General features: G+C 42.9%; 1 protein-coding gene across 14 annotated transcripts in view; it reads left to right on the forward strand.

Moving 5' to 3' along the window:
- The window catches only part of SH3KBP1 (SH3 domain containing kinase binding protein 1), a 339,164-nt gene that overhangs the window by 123,512 nt on the left and 190,851 nt on the right, over positions 1–24,801 (forward strand). For all 14 annotated transcript variants that reach the window (XM_072817106.1, XM_072817109.1, XM_072817113.1 and 11 more), the window contains one exon: positions 17,587–17,710. In XM_072817106.1, coding sequence (XP_072673207.1) covers positions 17,587–17,710 — 124 coding nt within the window. The remainder of the gene's footprint in view (positions 1–17,586; positions 17,711–24,801) is intronic.

Consider the following 24,801-nt stretch of genomic DNA (forward strand, 5'->3'; position numbering starts at 1 on the left):
TCCCCAGTGGTATAAATGCCCCCAGCTTCTGCTCTTACCAGTACCTTTGCCACACTCTTGTCTCCTATAACACTTGGTTATCGTGCTGTCGTGATCACTCCCATTTACCACGGGCCACATACTGCTCTAAGCTCTGTTCAGAGTTTGTTTTATTTAGTTGTCACAATAACCCTTGGGTTAGATGTCACCATTATTCTCATTTTAAAGATGAACTAACTAGGCTGAATCTGGCTCCCCAAAGATGTCCACATGCTAATCCCCAGGGCCCATGAAGTATGTTACAGATAGGGTATGTGGCAAAAGGGATTTTGCAGCTTTGCTTAAGTTAAGGCTCTTAAGATAGGAAGTTTGATAATCACCAGGGTCCTTGTGAAGAGGAGGCATTACAGGCAACAAAAATCAAAATAGCTAAGTCAGAGTACATCAGAATCAAAAAGTCCTGTGCATCAAAAGACACAATAAATAGAGTGAAAAGACAATGAAATAGGAGAAAGAATCTATAAATCATGTATCAGAATAATAACCCCTGTAACTTAACAATAAGAACAAAAAAACAACCTGATTAAAAGTGGGCAAAGGACCTAAAGAGACATCGCACCAACAAAGATTTACTGCCGGTAAACAAGCACATGAAAAGATGCTCAGCATCACTCATCATCAGGGAAATGCAAATCAAAACCACAGCAAGATATCACCTCACTCCCATTAGAATGGCTACTACAAAAACAAAACACAACACAACACGGAAAATAACAAGTGTTGGCAAGGATGTAGAGAAATTGGAACCTTCGTGCACTGTTGGTGGGAATGGAAACTGGTGCAGCCACTATGGAAAACAGTATGGAGGGTCCTCAAAAAGTAAAAAACAGAACTACCATATGATCCAGCAATTCTACATTCAAAAGAATAGAAAGCATGGTTTCAAAAAGATATTTGTACATCCACGTTCGTAGGAGCATTATTCACAGTAGCCAAACGGTGGAAGCAGCCCAAGTGTCTGGTAATGGATGAATGAACAAAATGTATATACATACGATAGAATATTATTCAGCCTTAAAAAGGAAGAAAATCCTGACACACGCTACAACATGGATGAATCCTGAAGACCTTATGCTAAGCAAGATAAGCCTGTCACAAAAAAGGAAGATACTGTATGATTTCATTTATATGAGATACCTGGAGTAGTGAGACGGAGAGACAGAAAGTTAGGGTAGTGGTTAGTTACCAGGAGCTGGGAAGAGGCTAGAGTGGGTAGCTGTTATTTAATGGGTAGGGAGTTTCAGTTTTATCACCTGTTAATCTATTAATGACTATTATTTATCTTTAGTCTGTTAATGCTATATAAAGGCAGATATTTCCAGGCACAAATGAAGACTCCTGCCTCAGCTGCTATCACTGGGCAGTTTCCCACTAGAAAATACTTCGTCAGCTTCAATCCTAAGCTTTGGAAACTGGGCACCCAAAATCAGGGCTTTGTACTTCCCAGAAGGAGTTATTTTTTTAAAGGTTTATTTATTTATTTATTCAGAGAGAGCGAGAGAGAGGCAGAGACAGGCAGAGGGAGAAGCAGGCTCCGTGCAGGAAGCCCGACATGGGACTCGATCCTGGGTCTCCAGGATCACATCCTGGGCTGCAGGCGGCGCTAAACCGCTGCGCCACCGGGGCTGCCCTATTTTTTTTTTTTTTTAAGATTTTATTTTTAAGTAATCTCTATCCACGTGGGGCTCAAACCTACAACCCCATGGTCAAGAGTCACATGCTCTACCCACTGAGCCAGCCTGGGGCCCCAGGAATGAGTTATTCTAAGCTGAGCTTTGGGATATTTCTTTCTTCTTTGGGGGATCAAGGTGGGAAGGGAGAGGCCTTCCAGTATTATGCATTAACCTTTGCCATAAAGTCATTAGAAAAAAAATAGTGTTCTTTTAAAAATCTTTCAGTGGACAAGGCCTTTCTAATCATGTCACACCTCTAAGACGAAGACCTCAGGGAAAAGAGTAGATTTTGCCAAAAAAATTTAGAAGCTTCTGGATGGAAAGAAATAGGATGGATAGAGTAAGTAGACAAATGACGAACAGGGGAAACGCTCCAACATATGAGAGACCAAGGGACAATCGTTTAATAATCAGGGAGCGCTTAGAACTGAAAGGGAAAGAGGCAAAGTGCTTCGTGGTGAAACTGACAAAGGGCAGAGCAGGCCCATCACCGGAAAAGAAAGCCAAGTAGATGGTAAGCATGTGAAAGCCTGATCAACCTTCATTTGTGCTGATTAAAGAAATGTAAATTAGATTCCATTCTCTGTTATCAGATTGGCAAAAATTAAGAAATTTAAAGATACAGAATACGGACAAGTCGGCACTCGTTCATGTTGTTAGTGGGAGCATAATGGGGAGAAACTGTTCGGAGGCTAATCTTGTTTGTCTGCTAAAAGTAAGGACGTACCAAGACTGCAAAGTGAGATCAAGAAATTTCACTTTCAGAATTTGTCCCCCAGTGACACACGTGTATACGTGCAGAGTTAGAGACCCAGTGATGGTCACTGTAGTGTTTCTAATTGCTGAGGACTCCCTCTGCAGGGGAGAGGACTGTTCCTTTCCAGCCCCAGAGTATAGTAAATTATCCATTTAGCCAAGGACACACAAATTTAGCAGTAGCGGGATGGCCTCAGGGCAGGCGCAGATGAAGTATATAGCAGCGTGTGTTTCATGCCACCATCTCCGCCCCTGGATCCCACTGGTCTACAAAGCAGCGGAGATTCTGCTGTGCCATGGGTTTGCTCCATCAGCATTCCAGAAGAGCCAGCGATGACAGCTGGTGTGCTTCTGTTCATGGTATGGTGAGAAACATGCAGCTCCCATGGTTCGTGACCCAGCCTCCAAATCCAGCAAGGCCATGTGTTCGTCTAGGGGAGTGGAAGGCAGAGGCAGTAGCCACATGTCCCTGAGGAGCTGTCTCTGCTCTGCTCCGATCCCCTCATTTTCCTGGCCAGCCCTCCCCTACCCTCAGCTCTGACTTAGTCGTGCTCTTTAATCTGGGTGGTTCTCATTGGTCAGACTTCCTAGTTCTGAAATCTTGCCTGCACAACCAAATCACCCAATCTGATACTGGCAAATCCTACAGTTGGATTCTGCAGCCATGGGGAAGTGGGGCAGAGCTCTGAAAGGAGAAGATGTCCAAGACACATCACCAAATGGAAGAAAGCAAGATGCAAAACACTACATCTTGTATGAGTCCATTTGTGTTAAGAACAAGTAGACAAACACACACACACACACACACACACACACACACACACGGCTCATTAATAGTTCCTAGGGTAACAGGCCTGGGATTTCACTGGGGATTGGATGTACTTTTACCTTCTGCTTTATATCTTCTTTTGCTGTTTTGTGGAGCAAGCATGTATGCCTTTAGAATGACTAGTGTTCAAGATCAAAGTGATATGGAGGCATATATTACAAATACATATAGTGAGAAAATAAGTGGGAAATATCAAAAAGGGTGACAGAACAGGAGAGACTCCTAACTCTGGGAAACGAACAAGGGATGGTGGAGGGGAGGTGGGTGGGGGGATGGGGTGACTGGGTGACAGGCATTGAGGGGGGGCACTGGATGGGATGAGCACTGGGTGTGATATTATATGTTGGCAAATGGAACTCCAATAAAAAAAAGTATAGTATTAGAAGACGTATGAGGATCCAGCAGTTCTGTCCCTTCTCATGTCCTTGTCTTTTAAGAGGTGATCACTTTTCAGTTCAAGCTCTTGCCTCTAGTATTCGCTGCTGTACTTCTGTATAATATGCATGTGCTGCTGTCTCTTGGTTTGTCAATTCTAGATATTATCTGTTACCTGCTATGGTAGTTAAGGATCTCAGCTCACTTATGCCACCCACCCCCAGCCTTACCCCATCTTCTCTATATGCTTGCATCTCAGGTTTTGGTCTAATCTATATTTAATGTTTTCATTACTATAGCAATGTTGATATTGGGTATTGAAGCAAGACTATAATATTCTTTTATATGACTTCCTGTTTTTCCTACAGATGACAATTCTTTGTTGAGTTATCTCAGGACGTGCAAATCTTTTCATACCTTGAAATAAACAACTCTGTAAAATGCCTCTTAATCCACCCCCATCCCCCACAGAAATACCAGCACCTTCCAACCTGAACTGGTTGCTCTTGAAGCTACTGCCCAGAAGTCAGCCAGGAAATTCTTACCACCTCTGTTTCGTTACTGACTGCCCTGGCTCATGGCTCCTTCCCTCTTTTATTTTTCTCACTGGATTTGGTGGATCACACCCTCTAGTACCTTTCTCAGAAAGAGTGATGGGAGTAAATTTTTTGAGACTTCTGTTAGACCAACTGCAGTAGGAGTTGGACACTGGGAAGTTTCTCCCTTTTAATACTCACCACTCCTCAGGGCCTGGCTTGTGTCTATTGGCAGGTGGGGCTCCCACTCCTGCTGATGAAGCCTGACACCTCCGGGACCCAGAGGCTGGGCCTTCATCCACAAGATCTCATTCAGTCTTCAAAATATACTAATCGCCCATTTCATGACCAACAGAAGTGAGGCACCATGGTCACACCCTCTGCACCGCCAGGGCTGGAACCTAAACTGAAGAACCAGTTGTGGGAGCCAGTGCTGCTACCTTTCCAAACCCAGCTGCTCCTTACTGGAAGGAGAATTAGCTGTAGTTTGCACTGAGTGATAAGTCCCAAACGCATGGTTATGGATACAGGGCAAGTCTAATTATGAGTGCCCGCCTGTGTCTGCTTCCTGAGCACTTCAGCTCTAGTTAGCCATTCTTTGCTAGAAGTATCTTCCAGTCTTATTGACTGTGCATGTGTGTGAGCATGTATGGGAGTGTGAGACAGAGACTGTTTATAGTTATGCTTCTAGTTCCTTGCGATAATTAAAATGCTCTGCCTATCATTCATATGAGCTCAGTATGATGATTTTTATTGCTCCAGTATCTAGTTCCAAGCAATGCAAGACTTTCACCCCCTCTTCCCGCTCCTTTTGTGATCTGAAATGCCTCATTACTTAGCCGTTTTCTGCTGATTGCACAGTTTAGCATTTGATCTTTTTGTTAACCATAGTCAGGTGACCACACATAGGGTAATTAGATTAACCTGCCCCTCCTCTTCTTTACTGAAACAATATAAAATCTGGTATTCTGTTGGCACATGCTTTCCTTAGATTAATGATCTTGGAGCTGCTGTGTGGAAATTTGCATAGCTCCCTACAGCTCTGAGAAATGAAAATGCCCAGCTGTCTAAAAGCTTTAATCAGGAAATGAGCATGAAATGGCATTGTTTTGTCATGGGCTTGGAATAATTTATTCTTGACAATCGAGTTATCCGGGATGGAAATATATGTAAACATTCTTTCAACAACCAGTAAACAGGTGCTTTTTTGTTGAAAATCCAAGAATTTCTTTCCTTGGGAGTGGCTTTCAAATCATTGGTCTTCACCCTGCTCGCTTCCTAAAGTCTATTCTATTGTCATATTTCCTTGTCTCTCTTCTTTTAAATGGCAGTTTATGGAAGTTGGCCTTTCTGAGCAAGTGAAGAGAGCATACCCATATAAGTGGGGTGTGGTGTGACCTCAGGGAGTGCAGGCTTGGCCACAGGACTGCCCCCGTCTCAGTCCTCCATCCTAGGTCTGCTCTTTTACTCTGTTGCCCCCTCCTGGGACCCACTTCCCCATCTGTCGAAGAGAGATAATAATGCTCCCTACCTCTCAGTGTGGCTGTGAGTGTTAAACGAGTTACTCCATGCAAACCCTTAGAATAGTACCTTACTTATGGTATTCTCTTAACAGTTGCAAGTGAATTCCGTAGTTTTTAGATCTAGGGAAATGAAGAATAGATTCAGTTTCTGTTTATCTGTAAGAGATCCTAGTGTATTTACATTTTCTCCATTAGCTTATTAGTCTTAGAAGCAGTTGTGACTGAAAATTCACTCTGAGACACATGTACTGCTGCCATTTATAGCTGGCACATAAGTAGGCACTCAAATATCTGTTAGAAGAATGATAGAGCTCATGATAATGGCCACCATTTTTTGAGCGTCTGGGGATGAAAGATGACTGAGACCTCTTCCTTTCCCCTGAGGCCCTCACAGAGTAGCCGAGAGAGACCTAGATAGAGTACAGGGGTCAGTACTGTGACAGGGATTCCCACCAGGGGCCGCAGGAGCTGGGGCTCTTCATCAAAGCTGTTGAAATGATGGCAGAAATGGCTGTTAGACCTGGATGGCCCTTCTTTTATCTCCAAGAGCAGGCTGTTTACCTAGCACCTAGCACGTGATCCAACAATCCCTATGTCTCATGGAGTGGGTATGATGTCATCAGGAACATTTATACATTTTTCCAGAAGAGGCTGTTGGAGAAAGTGCCCACCCTTCAGGGAGCTCAATTTGAGATCATATAATTAACCTTTTTGAGCATAATTAGCCAAGCCCACACTGTTTAAGTCTTATACTCTGGGTACCAAAGTGAACTGTATTCTGCCTATGACAAAACTACAAATAAGGTTCAGTATTGCCTTTTTTATATGCATTTTTTTTCTGGGTTGTCATGCCATTGGTTATACTTATATTTCCAAAATTTTGAATTTTACATCATATTATTGGAAAAAACAATGGATTATTGGGCCTGGTGTGATTTTCTCCATGTCTTAACTTTCTTATCTCCCCTGCTTGGTAAAATAGACGGACTGAGGGCTTTCTTTTAAGCTTTGTATCTGCTCATATGTTGGGACCCAGCAACACTGGAATCAATAACACTAGCAGTGGAAAAGATGTAACTGAACTATATGAGGGGGCAGTGGCATCTTCTTCTTTGTTTGCAGAAAACATAGCAGTCAATAGTCTAATGATTGGGAAATAATAAATTTCAATGATTACTTTTTATTTATTTTTAAGAAGATTTTATTTACTTAGAGCAAGAGAGCACGAGAGCACAAGCAGGGGGAAAGGCAGAGGGAGAGGGAGAAGCAGGCTGAGCATGGAGCCTGGTGTGGGGCTCGATCCCAGGACCCTGGAATCATGATTTGAGCCAAAGGCAGATGCTTAACTGACTGAGCCACCCAGATACCCCTCAATGATTACATTTTAAATTCAAGTTGCATGGCTAACACAGGCATATGGTACCAATTAAAAGGGACAAAATAAATGTATGCTCTCCCTGTCTCTTGGCCACCCTGTTCCCCTTCCTGGAGGAAGTCTCAGTTATCAATTTGTTCTGTATTACACAGTGAGGCACGTGCACACTTTTGCAGAAATGCTAGCATACCTTATTAGGCTTTTTTACCTAGCAACGTATCTTAGCGATTATCCTTATTGGTACTTAGAGACCTGCCTCATTCTTGGAGAGAGTTGCATGGGATGGCTTTACTATAATTCATGTAACCAGTTCTCTACTGATATTCATTTACATTTCAGTCTTGCTGATTTAAGTAGTGTTGTAATGATTAACCTTGTACATACACCATTTTGCACGTGTGCAAGTATACTTGTAGTTTAAATTCCTAGGAGTGGAAATATTGAGTCAAAAGGTATAGGCATTTAAATTTTTGATAGGTAATTGCCATGTTGCTTCCCACAGAGGTTGTCTTGATTTATATATCAATTTATACTGTCATTGGAGAGTGTGAGAGGGTATCTTTCTCTACACCTAGCTAAAATTATATTGTTTTGATGGTTGCCAATCAGACAGATGAAAAAAACCGATTTTTAACATCAGTAGTGTTAATAAATTCACTGGGTATCAGAGAGATCCATTGAGAATCTTTATGTATTTAATACAAAAAATTTATTATAGTAAAAGTTATAGTAATTATAGTAAAAATTAAATACATCCCTGTCTTTCTAGACTATTAACTTCTGGAGAGTTTTGTGCTTATTGCTCTCTATACTTACTACTCTTTGCATGGATAGCAGCTGTGTGCTGGGCACTACACTACACACTGTGAGAACAGACAGTACTGTGTGAGGAGCCAGATCCTAGAGAAGACTGGTATGAACATGGTACAACAGTGGGTATAAATGTTACACTTTTAGAATGAGGACACAGACAAAAGGATTCAGGTCTTTCTGTCCAGTGAGCACTGCGCAGATATTGTCAAATGAATCCTGCCATAATTTGCATTTTTCTTATGAGTGTGGTTAAGCATCTTTCCCTGGGTTTGAGTCATTTTTTTCCCTATGATTTGTCCTTTGCTCTTTTTTGTTGGGTTATTGATCTCTTTCTGACACTTTGTAGAAGGTATTCTCTCTAACAGGCAACATTCCCCCACTTGGAATCTTGTTGATGAATTTTCTTTTATTCTTGTTTTGTCTATTTTGCAGTTTTCTGTAATTTATCAGTCCTTTCTTTTACAGCTTCTGGATTCTGTGGCAGAGTGTCAAATAGTCTTTCCCACTCCGAGATCATAAAATATTTCTCTCATATTTTCTTCTAGTGCTTTTAAGGCTTCATTTTTGAATGAGTAGATTTATTTTGAATGTCTAACATTCCCAGTCTAATAAAGAAATAGATATTGCTTGTTTAAGGAAGATGAGGTACTGTGTGAATTTTCTTACTGTATCTTCTTCCTACTCTTTTAAAAAAATTTTTTTATTTATTCATGATAGACAGAGAGAGAGAGAGAGAGAGAGAGAGAGAGGCAGAGACATAGGCAGAGAGAGAAGCAGGCTTCCCGCAGGAAGCCTGTTGTGGGACTCGATCCCGGGACTTGGGGATCATGCCCCTGAGCCAAAGGCAGACGCTCAACCACTGAGCCACCCAGGCGTCCCTTCCTACTTCTCTTTTTTTTTATTATTATTATTCATAAGAGATAGAGAGAGAGAGGCAGAGACAGAAGCAGGCTCCATGTGGGGAGCCTTACGTGGGACTCGATCCCAGGTCCCCAGGATCATGCCATGGGCTGAAAACGGTGCTAAACCACTGAGCCACCCGGGCTGCCCCTTTTCTACTATTCTTAAGCCAGATCTGCATCCTGCTAGGTGAGAAGTTGGTTGTGATCCAGTGAACGCCAGCTGGGTCATTGGAAGGATGATACAGATTTCCATGTTGTCATAGCTTTGGACTGCATTGGAAATAATACCCTTCATCTGTAATGGGTGTCCTACCCATAACACTGCTAAATTGGCCATTCATTTGACAGATAGTTATTAAGTGCTTACTAAAGCATCTCCAAACAGCTGGTTGGTATTGACACCCTTTGATCCACTGGTAATAATCTAGATGTTTAGCAGGGCATGGGCAGATATAAAGGCACCAACTATCATGCAGGTAACCTCACTGCGCATGTATCAGGAAGCTATGTTACCTCTTTGGGACATGAAGGTAGCTATTGTTATCTTTGTCCAGCCTGTAGCACTTCCTGAGCTCCTCACAGCATTTATTCCCATCCTATTGGTCAAGAGCTTCTTGCCTGGGCTTGTGTTATCAGTGATTCTTGGGAGATAATACTGCAAATGTATGATAGTACAAATATGTAGTTGAAAATTTACATAGAAACATGACAGTCGGTATCCTGTTACTTAAAAAAAAAACTTGTTAGCTTTGAGCTGAAAATATTGTAGGTCAATCTATGATGATATTGTCAGAGCACTTTTCTAAGTGGCAACATACTTTGTTAAATATAAGAAAGCCATTGGTGTGGTTTCACTATGTAATTTTTAGGGGAAATTATGAAATATTTCAGGCATTAGAAAAAGACAGAAACTGAATAGCAAACACCAGTGTGTCCACACCTCTCATTTATCAAATCCTCATATGTTGCCATATTTACTTCAGATGTTTTTTGTGTGTGTTTTTTAGAAATATTTCTAGTGAGGTTGGTGTGTCTCATAGTTCAACAGCATGGGTATTTTTTAGAATTGTGATAATGAGAGATATCTTTTTAGAGAAATAGGATCTTATAGCTGAAGCTCCCCTGGTGCTCTCCTATTGCTTTCAAAATACTTGCTGTGTCTTCCCAGGTGTTTTGAGATTGACTAGCCCTTTCTGAAGGGAGCCAAATGCTGGGAAAGCAGTCTCTGCAAGCATGCGATGTTCATGGGGTAGCAGCTCCTCAAATTTGCCTTTTATGTGGGGGGCAGGCAGGAAGGGATTATGCTTGTGGGGGATGGGGGCAATGTGCTATTTTAGAATTCTGTATCTATTCAAAATTCTCTTGCAGTAGATTTGGTGTAAGGGTTTGTTTTAATGATTTCCTTTTATCTCCTGCCAGTGGTAATTTTGCAAAAAGGTTTTCCATGAACTAAGCATAGGGGGCACAGCTGTGATGCCGCAGCCACACCTGGCCCTAAAGGGAGCCTTACCTGCCGAAAGAAACAGACCAGGTTTCAGGGCAGGCTGATGAATGATTTCTTTTCTCCTCTGCTCTGCTTCTATCCTGAGCTGAGGGAACCCTGCCCAGCCTCACTCTAATGTAGAGGGAAGCCCAGGACCAGCATTTTCTATAGGGCAAGGCATCATGAGCTCCCCTTCCCTGGTGTCAATGGCACCAGCCTGCTCCATGTGCCTGTACTGTTGGTGGCAGGAGAGAAGGAAATATTTTAAGATGTGGGGAAAGCAGCTGAGGTGGAGAGGAAGGACCCCGTGGAGGGAGAAGATCCACTCAGCTGATTGTGACAGTTGGATAAGTCACCCCTTGGTTCACCCACTTGGTAAGGAGCATCTGGCACATTCTGACCACTGGTCCCCTTAACGTCAATCCCAGAAAGCTTTCCCCTGAGATGCTTTTCATGTTTTTGACCTTCTAGGATGAAATACTGGCACATTTCACTTTAAATGAATCTGTTGTCTTCTGGCTTAAGCATTCATATTGTTACTTGAAGTGGAAATAGCATACAGTGAAGTGTGGAAATCTTATACATGAACAGAGTTCGAAGAAGTTGTAGGTGTGTATGCACCTGTGCAGCCATCACCCAGACCGGATTATAGAACCTCTTCATCCTCCCTGTCATTACCTTCCCAGGGGCAGGTGGGAAGCTTATCTCCATTGATAAGCTGTGCCTGTTGTTCCACTCCACATTAACAGAATCATACAGCATGTGATCTTCTCAGCCTGGCTTCTTTCACTCAACATCCTGATGGTGGAGTTCATCTGTTTTGTTAGGTAGTATTCTTTTTTACAGCACTTGCTATTTAATGATGACGTTAATAATGACAAGAAGTCATCAATCTATATACCACTCCCCAATTTACTCTTTGACCCTGAAGACACCTCTGTGATGGTGCCAAAGCATTTAGCATTAGACTTCTTTTTAGAGATGACAAAGCAGCTGCTTAGAGGCTTTCAGTATCATCCCCAAGGTCACCCACCTAATAAATGATAATGCCAGCACTAATTGTTTTTTGTTTTGTTGGACTTGCACCATCATTCTCCCCACTTAATGTGAAGCTTGTGTCTTTACTTGTGTCAAGGTTGCTGGCAGGATGAGAGGAGGGAGGGACCCCAGACTGGACCTTCACTGGTGTTTCACTGTGGAGTATTTTGGTTAATAGAAAGAAGTTAAGGTTCAACCAAACCAACCCCCCCAGCACCTGGATAGTATGTAATGGATGGGGAGGCTGAGGAGAAAAGAGGGAAAGCCAGCTTAGCTCAGCAGCCAGCCACATCCAGGCAACTCCACTTATCACAAAGCAGACTATGCTAGTCTAGTTCCCAGTTGTGTACAAATTATGCGTTTGCTCAGTGAGGCTGTTGTTTGCAGGCTGCTAAATGCGTCATGGCAAATTTTTGCTAGAGTGGCATTATCGGGGCTTTTTGGCCTCCAGATGTGGGTGAGCCATCTTGGGCTCTGATCAGCTTAGTGCTTTGGGAAGCAGGAATATAAGTTCTCCTGTCTCTTCACTCACATTGCCCTTGTGACATGGCTCAAGTGTTATCACAGCATCGATATCTTACTGATGGCCTCAGTTTTACTGTACATGATGAGTTTCCACTGTTGAGGCATCAGATTTGGGATAAAGTGAGGTTGGGTTTCCTTTACCTCCTAAAGAGGTTTGCCGATACCCTGATGATTTTGTAGTGTTTTAAAGCAAGCACAGTCATTGCTGATTTATATATGTGGGGATGTATAAATTTCTGTAAGCCCCCATGGCCCACAGTTCTGGCCTAGGGTGTGGCCTCTACCACTGGAATGGTAGGATCCAGGTTCTTAACAATGGTGAAAAATATAGGCCTAGTGTTAGAAAGTGAAAATTGAAGGTTGGGGGCTGGGAACATTCAGAGCCAGGAAATCCAGAGTCCCATGATCTGGATCAGAACCTCGGAGAGCTCCAGGTAACCAGATGCTGGCAGCTGTGGGCAGGCAGAAGTTATTCCAGTGCCAAGTGCACCCTCCCCTGCAGCAAAGAGCTTTCATGTGTGGATGAGAAAGAACTTCAAGGACTGGTGCGTTTGTGGATAAAGTAGTACCTTATATTCTTTAGCTATGGAGGGAAGTGAAGATTCCCACTGGAGCCATGGGTGTGGTGATTTTGAATCTCCGCTCTATAGCCATAGCACTAGTTCTTCCTTGGAGGTGAAGTGTAGCAAGAGAGCCCTGGCCAGAAGGCCCAGAGTTGGGTCCCATGGCCCACTATGCCTTTACTAGCTTTGTGGCCTTTGGCTGCTCTTGCGTCCTCTCTGACTGGGTCTCACGATTCTTGAACGCAAAAATATATCAGTCTGGAAGAATCAGGGTTTTATTTCTTTTTTTTCAATAACATAATGACAGTGCTACCATGAGGAGCAAGTGAAAAAATATCTGCTAAAACACTATAATTTCTCTGAGCCTTTGCCTGTGTAAGCTTGTGTCATTACCAGCATCGTCACCTATTTTTAGAGCCTACCAATAGGAGTCCATGACATCAGATGCCTGTAAAAGTCGAGGTGTTGTTAGAGAAGTGCACTCCCCATGTTCCATTTGCATGGTAATGGGCACTGTGGGGCCAGCATGCATGTCGGATAGTTTGAGCTAGCAGTACACAGGGATGTGTGGCTTGCTATGCAGTTTAACAAGTTTTTAAATGAAAGGGTTTATCCTGTGGTCTTTTGGAAGTAACTGGGCGATTTCAGTAGGGGAGTGACAAGAGCATATATTTGTTTTTGGAGAGTGTCTCTTGTGGCAATGTAGAGGCTGACCTGGGAGGGGAGAGGCCAGAGGCAGGGAAACATTATTGCCACTCCAGCAGGACTTGGGAACAGTGGTTGAGAGATGCGCTCTGAAGTGAGGTGGGTTGGGTTCCGATTCTGGCTGCTGTATGGCAGGCTCTCTTGGTGCTGCACGTCTTGGTGTGTGTGTCACTGGTGAATGGGATAGTCGTGCAGGCTCCATGTTGCCATCCAGGTGCAGCTCTGAGAGCAGCTTCGGCATGTGACAAGCACACCCGTGTTAGCTGGTGTTCCTGTGTATGTTTTCTTGTGGTAAAATACATATAACGTGAAAGTTGCCATTTTAACCATTCAAAATGTACAGTTCAGTGGCATTAGCCACATTAACGATGTTGTACGTTATCCTTATCTCTATCTAAAACGTTTTGGTCACCCCAAACAGGAACTTTGTAATCATTAAACATTGACTCTCATCCCCCCTTCCCACTCCCTGGTAACCTCCAGTGTTTCTATGAATTGCCTAGTCTAGCTGCATTATGTAAGTGGAATCATACAATATTTGTCCTTTTATGTTTGGCTTATTTCACTTAGCATAATGGTTTCTAGCCTTATTCATGTTGTAGCAGGTCTCAAAACTTGATTCTTTTTTGAGGCTGAATAATATTCTTTTGTATGGATAGACCACATTTGTTCGTCCATTCATCTGTTGATGGATACTTAGGTTGTTTCCACCTTTTGTCTACCAAGAATAATGCTGCAGTAAATGTTGGCATACAAGTATCTCTTTAAGTCCTCGATTTCAGTATTTTAGGGTATATACCTAGGAGTAGAATTGCTTGGTCACACAGTGGTTCTCTGTGTAACTCTGAGGAACCGCCGTACTGTTTTCCACAGGGGCTGCACCACTTTCCATTCCTGCCAGTGGTGCACAAGGGCTCCAATTCTTCCACAGCCTCATCAACACTATTTTCCTTTCTAAAAAAAATTCTAATGGGTGCCTGGGTGGCTCAGTGGTTGAGCGTCTGCCTTCGGCTCAGGGCGTGATCCTGCAGTCCCAGGATCGAGTCCCACATCGGGCTCCCCTTGAGGAGCCTGCTTCTCCCTCTACCTATGTCTCTGCCTTTCTCTCTCTCTCTATCTTTCATGAATAAATAAATAAATAAAATCTTTAAAAAATAAAAATAATAAAATAAAAATTCTAGCCATTTTAGTGGGTATGAAGGAGTACTTCATTATGGTTTTGATTTATGTTTCCCTAGTGACTAATGATGTTGGGTATCTGGTCATGTGCTTGTTAGCCAGATGTATATCTTTTAGGAGAAACATCTCTTCAAGTTCTTTGCCTGGTGTTCATGGTTTTAAGACAGCATAGGAGGAATGGAGAGAACTGAGAGGTCGAGGAACTAGATAAAGCCCAACTGGGTGACTGGTGAGGCATGGGGGTTAACACTGAGTTTTCCAGCTTGGGTAAGTGAGTAGATGATGGGCTCTCAAGCAAGATAGCTCCTCTCCCTTCCAGAAAAGAGGCAGGTCAGAGGGAAGGTTTTGAGTTGGTGGGAGAATGCATTGAGCCTGGTGTACCTGGATATTGTGCCAGTGCACTGCCATACCTGTGTGTTTGGTTTCTCTGGAAAAATATGGGGCATATTTTTTGTCTCCTCCCTGCTTCCATCTAAGAAGGAACTTAAGAAATCTGGTCATTGTTAGGCTTCTGTGTGTGGCAAATATAAACAATCATTGGCGGAGTCAATGGAATCTGGGATTTATGAACCAAACTCTTTGGTATTGCTGTTTTAGCCCTTAAGCACCTGCTCGATCAGGTCATTCCTTCCAAACTTGCGAGGTGCTGTTCTGAAGCCTTGGGTTTGGGTATTCTTAACAATCACAGCTTCTAGGGGCACCTGGATGGCTCAGTCACTGGAGTGTGTGACTCTTGATCTTGGGGTCTTGAGTTTGAGCCCCACGCTGGATGTAGAGATTACTTAAAGACAAAAACCAAAACCAATCACAGCTTCTAAAGTTCTCTCTAGTGATCCCTCCAGTCTCTCAAACATTTGTCCCTCTCTCACGCTTCCCCAACTGCGTGCCTTTAGTGGTTAGTGCGAGCAAATGCTTGACAAGTTGCCCACAACCTACTGAATTTCCCCGAATTGGTCCCTGGTGACCTTGGATGTTGTATCGCCATGTTACGTTGTGTCCAGCTGGGAAACTTGTGTGTGCGTAGTCACATCCACACTGCAGTGGAATGGGAGGTTTGAGCAACTGTTCTGCCCCCAAAGAAGCAACCTCTGGGGAATGAGCACCCATGGTGGCTTGTTTTTCTTTACTTCTCAAGCCATAGCAGCCTGGCAGCCATCACCAAGAAAGCATCCCGTCATGTGGCTCAGGCGGGCAATGTTTGCAGATTGTCCCCTGATGCCATCTGCCTGTGAGGCTACAGAAACCCCCGGCAACTGCTGTTCTAGCAGGTGCCGTGGCTGCTGAGGTGGGAGTCCGTGTACATACACACACATGCACACAGCTTTGTGCTGGGTTGGCCTGGGACGCCAGCTGAAACTCTCAACCCAGCAAAGTGCCAGCCACAGTTGCTGATTTCCGGTGGGGCCCTGGTGAGGGAGGGCGAGGATGTTGTGAACTGAGCCAGCAATTGGGGAATCGGATATGGTAACTAACACCCGGGTGTATTATAGGAAGCTGCTGCCCAGTGGCTATGTTTTGACAAGCTTTTGTTCCTTTCTTTCTGCCTCTGCCCTCTGCCCAGGCTGAATCTCAGCCCCCTACCAAATTTGCTGTCTTCATGTTTATTCTATAGAAGGAGCCCGTCCCCATTTCCTGCCCCATGTTCTTCCCAAAGAACACATCTCTTGTCCTTGAGCTCTTCCTGCTACTCAGCCATGCTCTGGGTCTATCCCCTTAGTTTTCCCTTTTTCCCACGTTGGTATAATTAGTCATGGTTTCAGACAAGCCCAGAAACCCTCCGCTCCAGACCTGCAATTTGTGAGTTTCTATCATTTTGGGCTATTGACGCTTTCAAAAATAATTATGTAAATTATTAGAGTAATTTGAAGTAATTGTATCAGCCATCAGTTTTTAAAATTCTATATCTGGGCAGCCTGGGTGGCTCAGTGGTTTAGCGCCACCTTCGGCCCAGGGCATGATCCGGGAGACCCGGGATCGAGTCCCACGTCGGGCTCCCTGCATGGAGCCTGCTTCTCCCTCTGCCTGTGTCTCTGCCTCTCTCTCTCTCTCTCTCTTTGTGTGTGTCTCATGAATAAATAAAGAGCCTACTTCCAAACAAACAAACAAAAAATTCTATGTCTTTGGGCAGCCCTGGTGGCTCGGTGGTTTAGCGCCGCCTTCAGCCCAGGGCGTGATCCTGGAGACCTGGGATCGAGTCCCACATCGGGTTCCCTGCATGGAGCCTGCTTCTCCCTCTGCCTGTGTCTCTGCCTTTCTCTCTCTGTGTCTCTCATGAATAAATAAATAAAATCTTTTTTTAAATTTCTGTATCTTTTAAAAAAGATTTTATTTATTTGAGAGAGAGAGAGAGAGAGAGCACATGAGCAGGGGGAGGGACAGGCACCCCCTCACCCCGGCTGAGTGTGGAGCCTGACTCAGGGCTCAATCCCAGGATCCTGGGATCATGACCTGAGCCAAAGGCAGACACTTAACTGACTGAGTCACCCAGGTGCCCCTAAATTTTGTATCTTAATGGGTCTTTGATAAGAGACCACCTAGAGCAAACTTTGTCCATAAAGGGCCAGGTGTTTTATGCTTTGATCTCTGTTCCAAATACTTAGGTCTGCTGTCATAGCAGCCCTAGAAAATACTTAAGCAGATGAAGGTGGTTGTGTTGTAATGAAACTTTTATTTATAAAAATATGTGGTGGGCTGTCATTTGCTGACCCTTTGGCCTAGAATGATGGTCTTTATTTCTGTTTGTCATTCTTACATTTTTCTTTGTCAGGAGTTAAAGAAAGCCAGAGGGACTTGATGACTGTAAATGAACTTAAATCACCTTCTTTGGGGTTTAGCATAATTGTGAACCAATGGTGATATGGGAATATATTTCTCTAAACCCCTGTTGGGAAAGATTGAAACCAAAAGGCTTTTAGGTGGTGACTTTGCTTGGCCAAAACTTTTCATTGTTCAAAAAGTAGGACAGGCTGTCACTTCGAGCTGTGTGGTGGCCTTCAGTATCATTCATTCTCTTTCTAGTCACTTGGAATGGCCATAGTCACATAGGTCATGTCACCATATTGGACATCATTTTACTTTACAGGACCAGGTGCTCCAGTAATAAATGTAAGGAAAACAAGCTACAGCAACATAGGAAATAGTATTTTTCAAACACCATGTTATACTGAGTTGAGGTCATTAGAGTTCATTTCCAGAAAGCTGAAGCTTAAAATAGCCAAAGAGCCATTTTAAAAATTTCAAACAACAGTCTTGTTTTTCTTTTATCCTCACAGGAAATAAAGAAAGAAATGAAGAAAGACCCTCTCTCCAGCAAAGCTCCAGAAAAGCCCATGCACGAAGTGTCCAGTGGAAATGCTTTGCTATCATCTGAAACAATTCTAAGAACCAACAAGAGAGGTATGGAAAAAAAGAACAAGCCCCCTCCCCACACACAAACCCAAACTGGAAGCTATTGGGTAAAGTTTCAAATTCTGAATTGCTAAAAAATTGAATGGCATTTGTCCTTTTGGTTTTCGTATAAATTTGGACACACACATGCACACACAGGGCGAGTAACAATGTAATAACTATAATCAAGGGAACTAGTACAGTTTTTTTACAATAAGAAAGTAGACTAAATTTGTAAATGATGATTTTTCTAGGACATTAGCTTTCACTTCCATATCTATTTTTATGGATGAAAGATGACTTTAGAGAATGCTATGTTGCAGGCTGAGCTATGCGTGTCTGGCCATGCTCTCTTTTTAATTTAAGGGCAGGCTTTATCAGGGTCTCTTTCTCTACCTGCTGGGTTCCCAAACACAGACCTTGTCTCTCTTGGTTTAGGAGGCAGTATGTGCAAAGATATAGCTCATACATCCCTCTAACCAAGAGAACTTTAACCATCTCATTTCCCTGTTTTGAGATCTCAAGGCAGATTTTCAGGTATTAGCTCGTGGTGGTTTTGTTTTCTCCCGTATCCCTCCTTTGTGACATCGTTGTTTGAAATGATAGGAGAGAGAATGTAAGGTTGCAGAGAGGACTCGACTCACCTCTACTGTGGTCGCACTAGATTTCCTCAGTTTTTCCTGCCCCTGCCCTCACTGTGCATCGGACAGGGCTCATACTGAGCGTGCCCATGGTAGGTTAGCATTCAGCTGCAGGCTTTTCACGGGCTTATTACTTCCTTAAAGAGAAATATAGAGCTGTTCAAAAGCAGGAGCAGGAAATGTATTAGCAAAGAGTTCCATTAAAAAGAAAAAAGAAGGCAAGTTTACATAACCACAGGGAAGAACAGCTAATCTTTCATAAAATTTAGACAGCATAAGAATTTGTCCAATAAACTGTCCATTGATCATAGTGCTCGAGACATTAGCTTTGTGTCTCTCTTCCTTCCTGCTTCTTCCTCTACCCCCTCCAGCTGCCCTGGGTTACATTTCCCTTTTTGAATTATTCAGATTAAGTATTGGCTGGAGGCCCACGCTGGTTAGCAGCTATAGGATTTTCTTTCTTTTCTTGTTTTCTTTTTTTTTTAAATCCCATCCTACCAATGCAGGGGATTTCCCATTTTAAGAATTAAGCAGATTTTGCTGTGAAACTATAGTCGTCCCGGCCAAGTGCCTCCTTCGTTCTTGCAAATAAGTTCCAGAGCTCCTGAGGCCTGCCCTTATAGATAGTTTCAGAGAGCAAGGAGTCAGTGTGTCTTTCTATATTCCCAAACCTTGCTTGCTTTCCTGAGCCCCTCTCGTTCCTCCTCGTGCTTCTTGGGTCAGTGAGTCAGGAAAGTACACGCAACATGATCAGTGGCAAGGCTCCTCCTGCCAGCCCTGCTTTTTGTAAGGTAAATAAGAGAATTAAGGTAATTAATTGACTTAACAAGATAAGGAATTAATTAAGTTAAGGAATTAAGGTAATTATCCAGATGAGTTTGATAAAAATTACCTGAGAACTTTAAATGAAAGAAGGATTCCAACTTTTCTGATAATTGCCTCTTTGCATCTAAAACTCTGACCTCTGAGGTCCTCCATGGGATTTTTCATGATCCAGAAAAAGGTACAGAACAGGGGTGCATATGGAGTGCCGTTCCTTTCTTAAATCTTCGCCTTAGGCCCAAAGCCCGATGGTGACCAACCTTTTACTCTCGGGTATTTTATATAATGAATCTGCCAGTGGCTCTGAGACCTTAACACATGGAGACATGCTGTAAATATGAAGCACATAAAATACCATCTCCGTTTTGTCCCAGGCTTCACACTGACCCTCAGGTCACCTGGGCCAAACATCAATTTCCAGTTGAAGGGAAGCATTGTGTACGGAGGGCCAGCACTATGTTTGGCCCTGCCCCCACCCGTCCATACTAACAGTATCCTACTACTCCTTATAATAAACAGCGGGGTGGATTGATTGGCCTTGTCAGGCCAGATAAATAGTTCATTGTGCTGAGCTCAAAAGCTACATTTTTTTCCCACCCCAAATCAATGAAAAACCACTTTTTTCCCCCTTAAAACAAGGATCAGAGGCTAAATCTGGGGATGATTCTAGTTACTTGTAAACACTTCCATCCAACTAATTCTTCAAGTTTTATGAGTTATTGTAAATGACCCAAGTCTTCTCCTTCTCTTTGTTTTCACCAAGCTTTGTCCCTAGAAATCTCTTGATGTTTTTGTCTGTTGCTGTTGTTATGGAGGAAAATTACTTTCAGAGTTTAGTAACAGGCTGCTTTGTTTCATTAACATGGGATCCTTCTTCAGGTATATGAGTCCACCTTGTGATTCAGCCTTGGACCCTGTGAGAATTTAAGAGAATTAACACAAATTCTTTTTCTTTTAATAAATAAAGATCAAAATCTATTTCTGTTATGAGGCTGAAATTGAACTACTTCACTGGGTCCCAAACTTGAGAAAGACTTAGCTGAAGAAGTTTGCCCAGTTGTGGCCAATGGTTTGGGGACATGCCTCACTTTGCAGCAATGGCAAGTGGGTTATAGTACCTCACAGTGTGGAACAAGCTTGTCCTCCCCAGGCCCTTGTATGAGGTCAAGAGCCACCCTAGGTTTGAAGGAAGCTACTATAATAGCCTTGAGAAAAGGCCAGGACCATGCAAACAGTTTGGGGACAGATTAGTTTCAGTTCTCAACTTGAACCTTTGCAGATCTCTACAGAGTTGATTTAGGGAGGTACTGGAGTGGCTCCATTGTGCTTTTCGTTTGAGAAAAAGATGGAGTGAAATTGAGAGAGAGAAGAGTTCCTCCAGACAGCCTGGCAGCCATCAGCTATATTCTAGGCATTAGGGCTGCAAGGACATTAGTATCTGCTCCCACACCTAGCCATTTCTCTGGGCTTTACCCGAGTCACAGTGAAGGAGATTTCTGTTTAAAACAAGCTTTTCCCAAGGAGTAAGAAGTCATTTTTCATTCATGCTTGCAGCGTGGATGTTACATATCCTGAAGTTATCCCAGACTCCAGAATGTTGACAAAGTGTAGCCAGAAAATCTGAAAATTCTTCTGGGAGCCAAATGATGTTCTCATGAACCAGACAGAAAAAGGTGGTCTGTTTCCTCCTGAGGAGGATTTATTCTTTTGTTCCTTCTTTCATTAAACCCATATAGAAGAATGATGCGCAACTCCCAAATTGGAATATTGATATCTGGAGGATTTTTTTTTTAATGTTCAAACCTTACAGTTAAAAGCCAAACTGAACAAAATGGACATTTTAACAATTAACAGCAAATTCATCCAGTACATACTTGAAAATCAGCAAGGAGGATTTTGTTCATTTCTACTTCAATTAAAGGAAAGACAAAATCGTTGGGTCTCATCTCAGAGTGGTTTCCCAACCAACTTTATTTATGTGATGGGTTCAGTGTCCAGGCTGTAATCAATACCACACTGGCCTCTGTAAGGCCCAGCTTCTGTTTCGGGGCTCTAGTTCCTCGGTTTTTGCATCGCTAGCAGACCTCATGGGGAAGCTGCCTTTCTCAGAACCCCTCCTGCTGCCTACGATTTAGAATATTGTTCCTTCCTCACTTTTACATGGATCCTAACGAGCGTTTAATTGCACACGTTTATAGTGTGCCACTGCAGGCCTGGCCCTCTGCTTGGTGCTGGGACAGATGGAAGGACTAGAGGAACACTACCAGCCAGGCTTGCCTGCAAGCCCTTACAGTCTGTTGTGTCCCTTGGGAAATGTTAAGAAAGTGGTGTACATTTCTTAAATCCTTTTTATCGCAAGATGGGGATATGTCTCTAATTTACTGCTGTCATTCTGAATGTGAAGCCACTCCGCGGGTTTCTGGTTGGCTTTATGTGTCCTTGTTTCTATTTCCAGTTTATCATGAATTCAGTGTTTGGTAAGTCTCTATTGTATTTTGCACATTTATTATTCTTTGCTATTATTATTATTATTATTATTATTATTATTATTATTGTTATGCTCTCCTGATAGAAAATGTCTTTTATAATCATCTTTTTAAGTCGCTCTGCTACTTTGGCATCTGCCTTATGAAAGATAAACTGCTTTTACCATCTTTATTTAAGGTTTATTGTGCATTTGCATTTTACTGCCCCTTCCAGGAACTGACTAATGCTGGAAGATCTGATGGTCTCAAAAATGTTATTTGTAACAGGTCTAGCACTGATGCTACAATATGAGATTCAAGTTGAGCTGGGGGAGGGTTACTCTCGAAGTTGCTATGTGGATGTGTCTTGGATTGTAGAACATGACTCTGTGGGCTCATTTCTCATGTATTTAGTTCTTCAGACAGGTTTAATTCAAAAGTCCTGAACAGAGGGACCAACAGCTGCTCTGCCTCTGGTGACACACTGTTGCTTTAAAAGTTGATGCAGAAATTCTTCAGAATTCATTTTGTGTGTGGATGGGTGATATATACATGCCCCCCAGCATAATATGGGCCTCGTGTTTGCCACACAGAAAGGCTCTCCATTTTGGTCTGCTGCTTGTGGCTGTCAGAAGAATCATACCTAGGGTTTATCTTTCTTTGCCCCCAGCACCAGTCATTCCAATACCTAAAGATCTGGCTGTAGTGGCCTCCCTCCCTTGTTTCTACTGAAGGGGAAATGTTTTTGCAAGCTCTCATTTCTTTAGCATTTACTTGGCTATTCACAATAACGTTCTCGAGGTATCTGCGGGCTGGTTTGTCAGGACAGGAGTGTGCATACGCCCGGCCAAGCACGTGCTGTGTGGAACTCTGTGTTGGCTCCAAGGCAGTGGCCTGGTTCTCTTGATAGGCTATGGGCTCTTTGTTTGAAATGAAACTGTAAACAAAGGATGGAAAAAGTGTGTCCTTAATAAAGAAAATGTCAACTGCTTTGCTTTTCCAGTGCTTTGTTGGTTAAGGTAGATGCAAGATCTGGGAATTTGTTTATAGAAACAAGATTTTGTTCCTTTCCAATTTCCTTTTGGAGAAACAAATGTGAATTACCCTGGTTACCTGGAATCTGAAAATGTAGCGTGTTGGGTCAGATTTTCTTCAACTCTCCAAAGTACCTATTGATCCTATCTAAATTGCTGGTTTTTATAGACAGATGGAAGAGTAAGAAGTTGAGAGAAGGTGTTACTGTTGTGTGGAAGCTCTTGACTATCACCTAAGCTGGTCTTTTCCATGGGGAGATGAAAATAAAGCTGGCCATTGGCAGTGAACCTAGATGGATATAATATTCCAGCCATTCAATAATACATACATCGTGTAAATGTGTCTTTGTATTTATCATCTTCTTTCCCAGGGGGTCTTCATTCTTGAAAGTTTGAGAGTAAAGGGACTGTTAAGAGGTTTTGTAAAGTAATTGATCCCTGGCTGCATTACTGACAGGTTCTGTTGGGAGCTGTGTTACTGGCTCTATGGGACTAGTAGTTGATGTTCAAGTATGTTGCTCCTATTTTTTTTCTTATCTGAGTAGTATTGCCTCTTGGACCTAGGGATGGTGGTGAAATGGGTGGGAAATGCCATTCTGAGTGGTGGTTGCCATTGTATATTTTCCATACATATGGGTCTTTGGCAAACTTGGTTTTAAGAAATTTTCTTGTGTTATATTCGTCTACTTTCAATCTCTATGTCCTGATTCCAAGGTGTTAACCCTAGAGGAATTAGTGTACCCTGGACTAATTATTGATTTAGACTTCTAAGGCGTTCCTGTTGGGTTGCCACCCATCCATCCAGAGGACCGCCAGGGAGTGGGTTTGTGGTGGTGGCTCCACCTGGTGGCTTTCCCAGGAAACTCCTCCTCCTGCCCACCTTTTCTCCCTGCAGAGAGAGATGCCTTTGGTTCCTCTGACTTAGTGTTCTCAATTCATGCCATTCCATTTTAGACCCATAGCTTCTCACATTACACATGTGTTCGTTCTCTTTAGCTCCATTCCTCTCTCTTCTAATTTTTGTTCATTGAACTCACAGAATCTGCTTCCCCATCCTTGTCCCATCTGTTACACCGACACTGACAGGGATCATTGTTGATAAGTGTGGAAAAAAAAAAGGACTCCTATAGGCATGACTCTAGGTGTAGGTAATAATTTGAATTTAAACACAATGAAGAAGTACACTAAAATTCCTGTAGGTAAGACATAATCTCCTCCTTAGTAGCTCCAGTTACCCCTAACTACTTTACTTCTTATTGGACCCAGTTTTCCTAAAAGGAGCAATATTTTATGACTGATGTTGTTTTCACTTGTCAGCAGGTGGTGAAATAAAGAGGCTACTGACTTTGTTAGCTTCATTATCATTTGTCAGTTCTCTACAGGAAGCCCCTTCTTGCCTGGCCATGGGCCAGCCCCCCATCCTCACCCCTCTCCATGCTCCCCTCTGGGTATACCACTGAGCATAAGTATTCTTGATAAATAAAAATGTTTCTTCTTTAATTTCATTGTTTTTTTGGGGTTTTGTTAGTTGATGACATTGCAGATGTGTTTTAGCTACATTCTGGGTTAGTCTGAGAACTTAATCACCACTTATGACTTTGTTTCTATGAGAAAAAGCATTTGGAATTTCAAACACTGCATAGTGCATAACCCATTTGTAAATCTGACTTCTTTCTTTGATTTTTACATTGCTGGTCTGAAGCCTTGGGTACCTTTTAAAAGCAGAGTCCATATAAGTGGGGAAGATTGTGCTTTTCTCATCGTGCAGAGGCGTTTACAGTTCCTGTGGTATACAATGCTAGGAGTAGGCAATCTCCCTACAACACGCCAGGCTCCGAGGGTGGTGCTGACCGACCACATGGCTCCATTGTGTACAGTGCTTATTTTCACCACTTCTGAGCTGGACCTCGGTGAGCCCAAGTTTGTCTGTATAAGGTGTATTCTCAAAGGCACGCTGTTGTATATTTTCACCTACTAGAGAGGAAGCCATGCAACATGTGTGACATGTTCAGATAGACACCAGGCCAGCAGTTCCCAGTGTGCGCTGCACAGAATTATGACCCTACAAAATATTCCACAAAAGAGGGATGGAGAGAGAGAGATAAGGAGACAGAAAGGGAGAGAAAATTGGCTCTCTG

This window comes from Canis lupus, chromosome X (assembly GCF_048164855.1).
Source record: "Canis lupus baileyi chromosome X, mCanLup2.hap1, whole genome shotgun sequence".
NCBI lineage: Eukaryota > Metazoa > Chordata > Mammalia > Carnivora > Canidae > Canis > Canis lupus.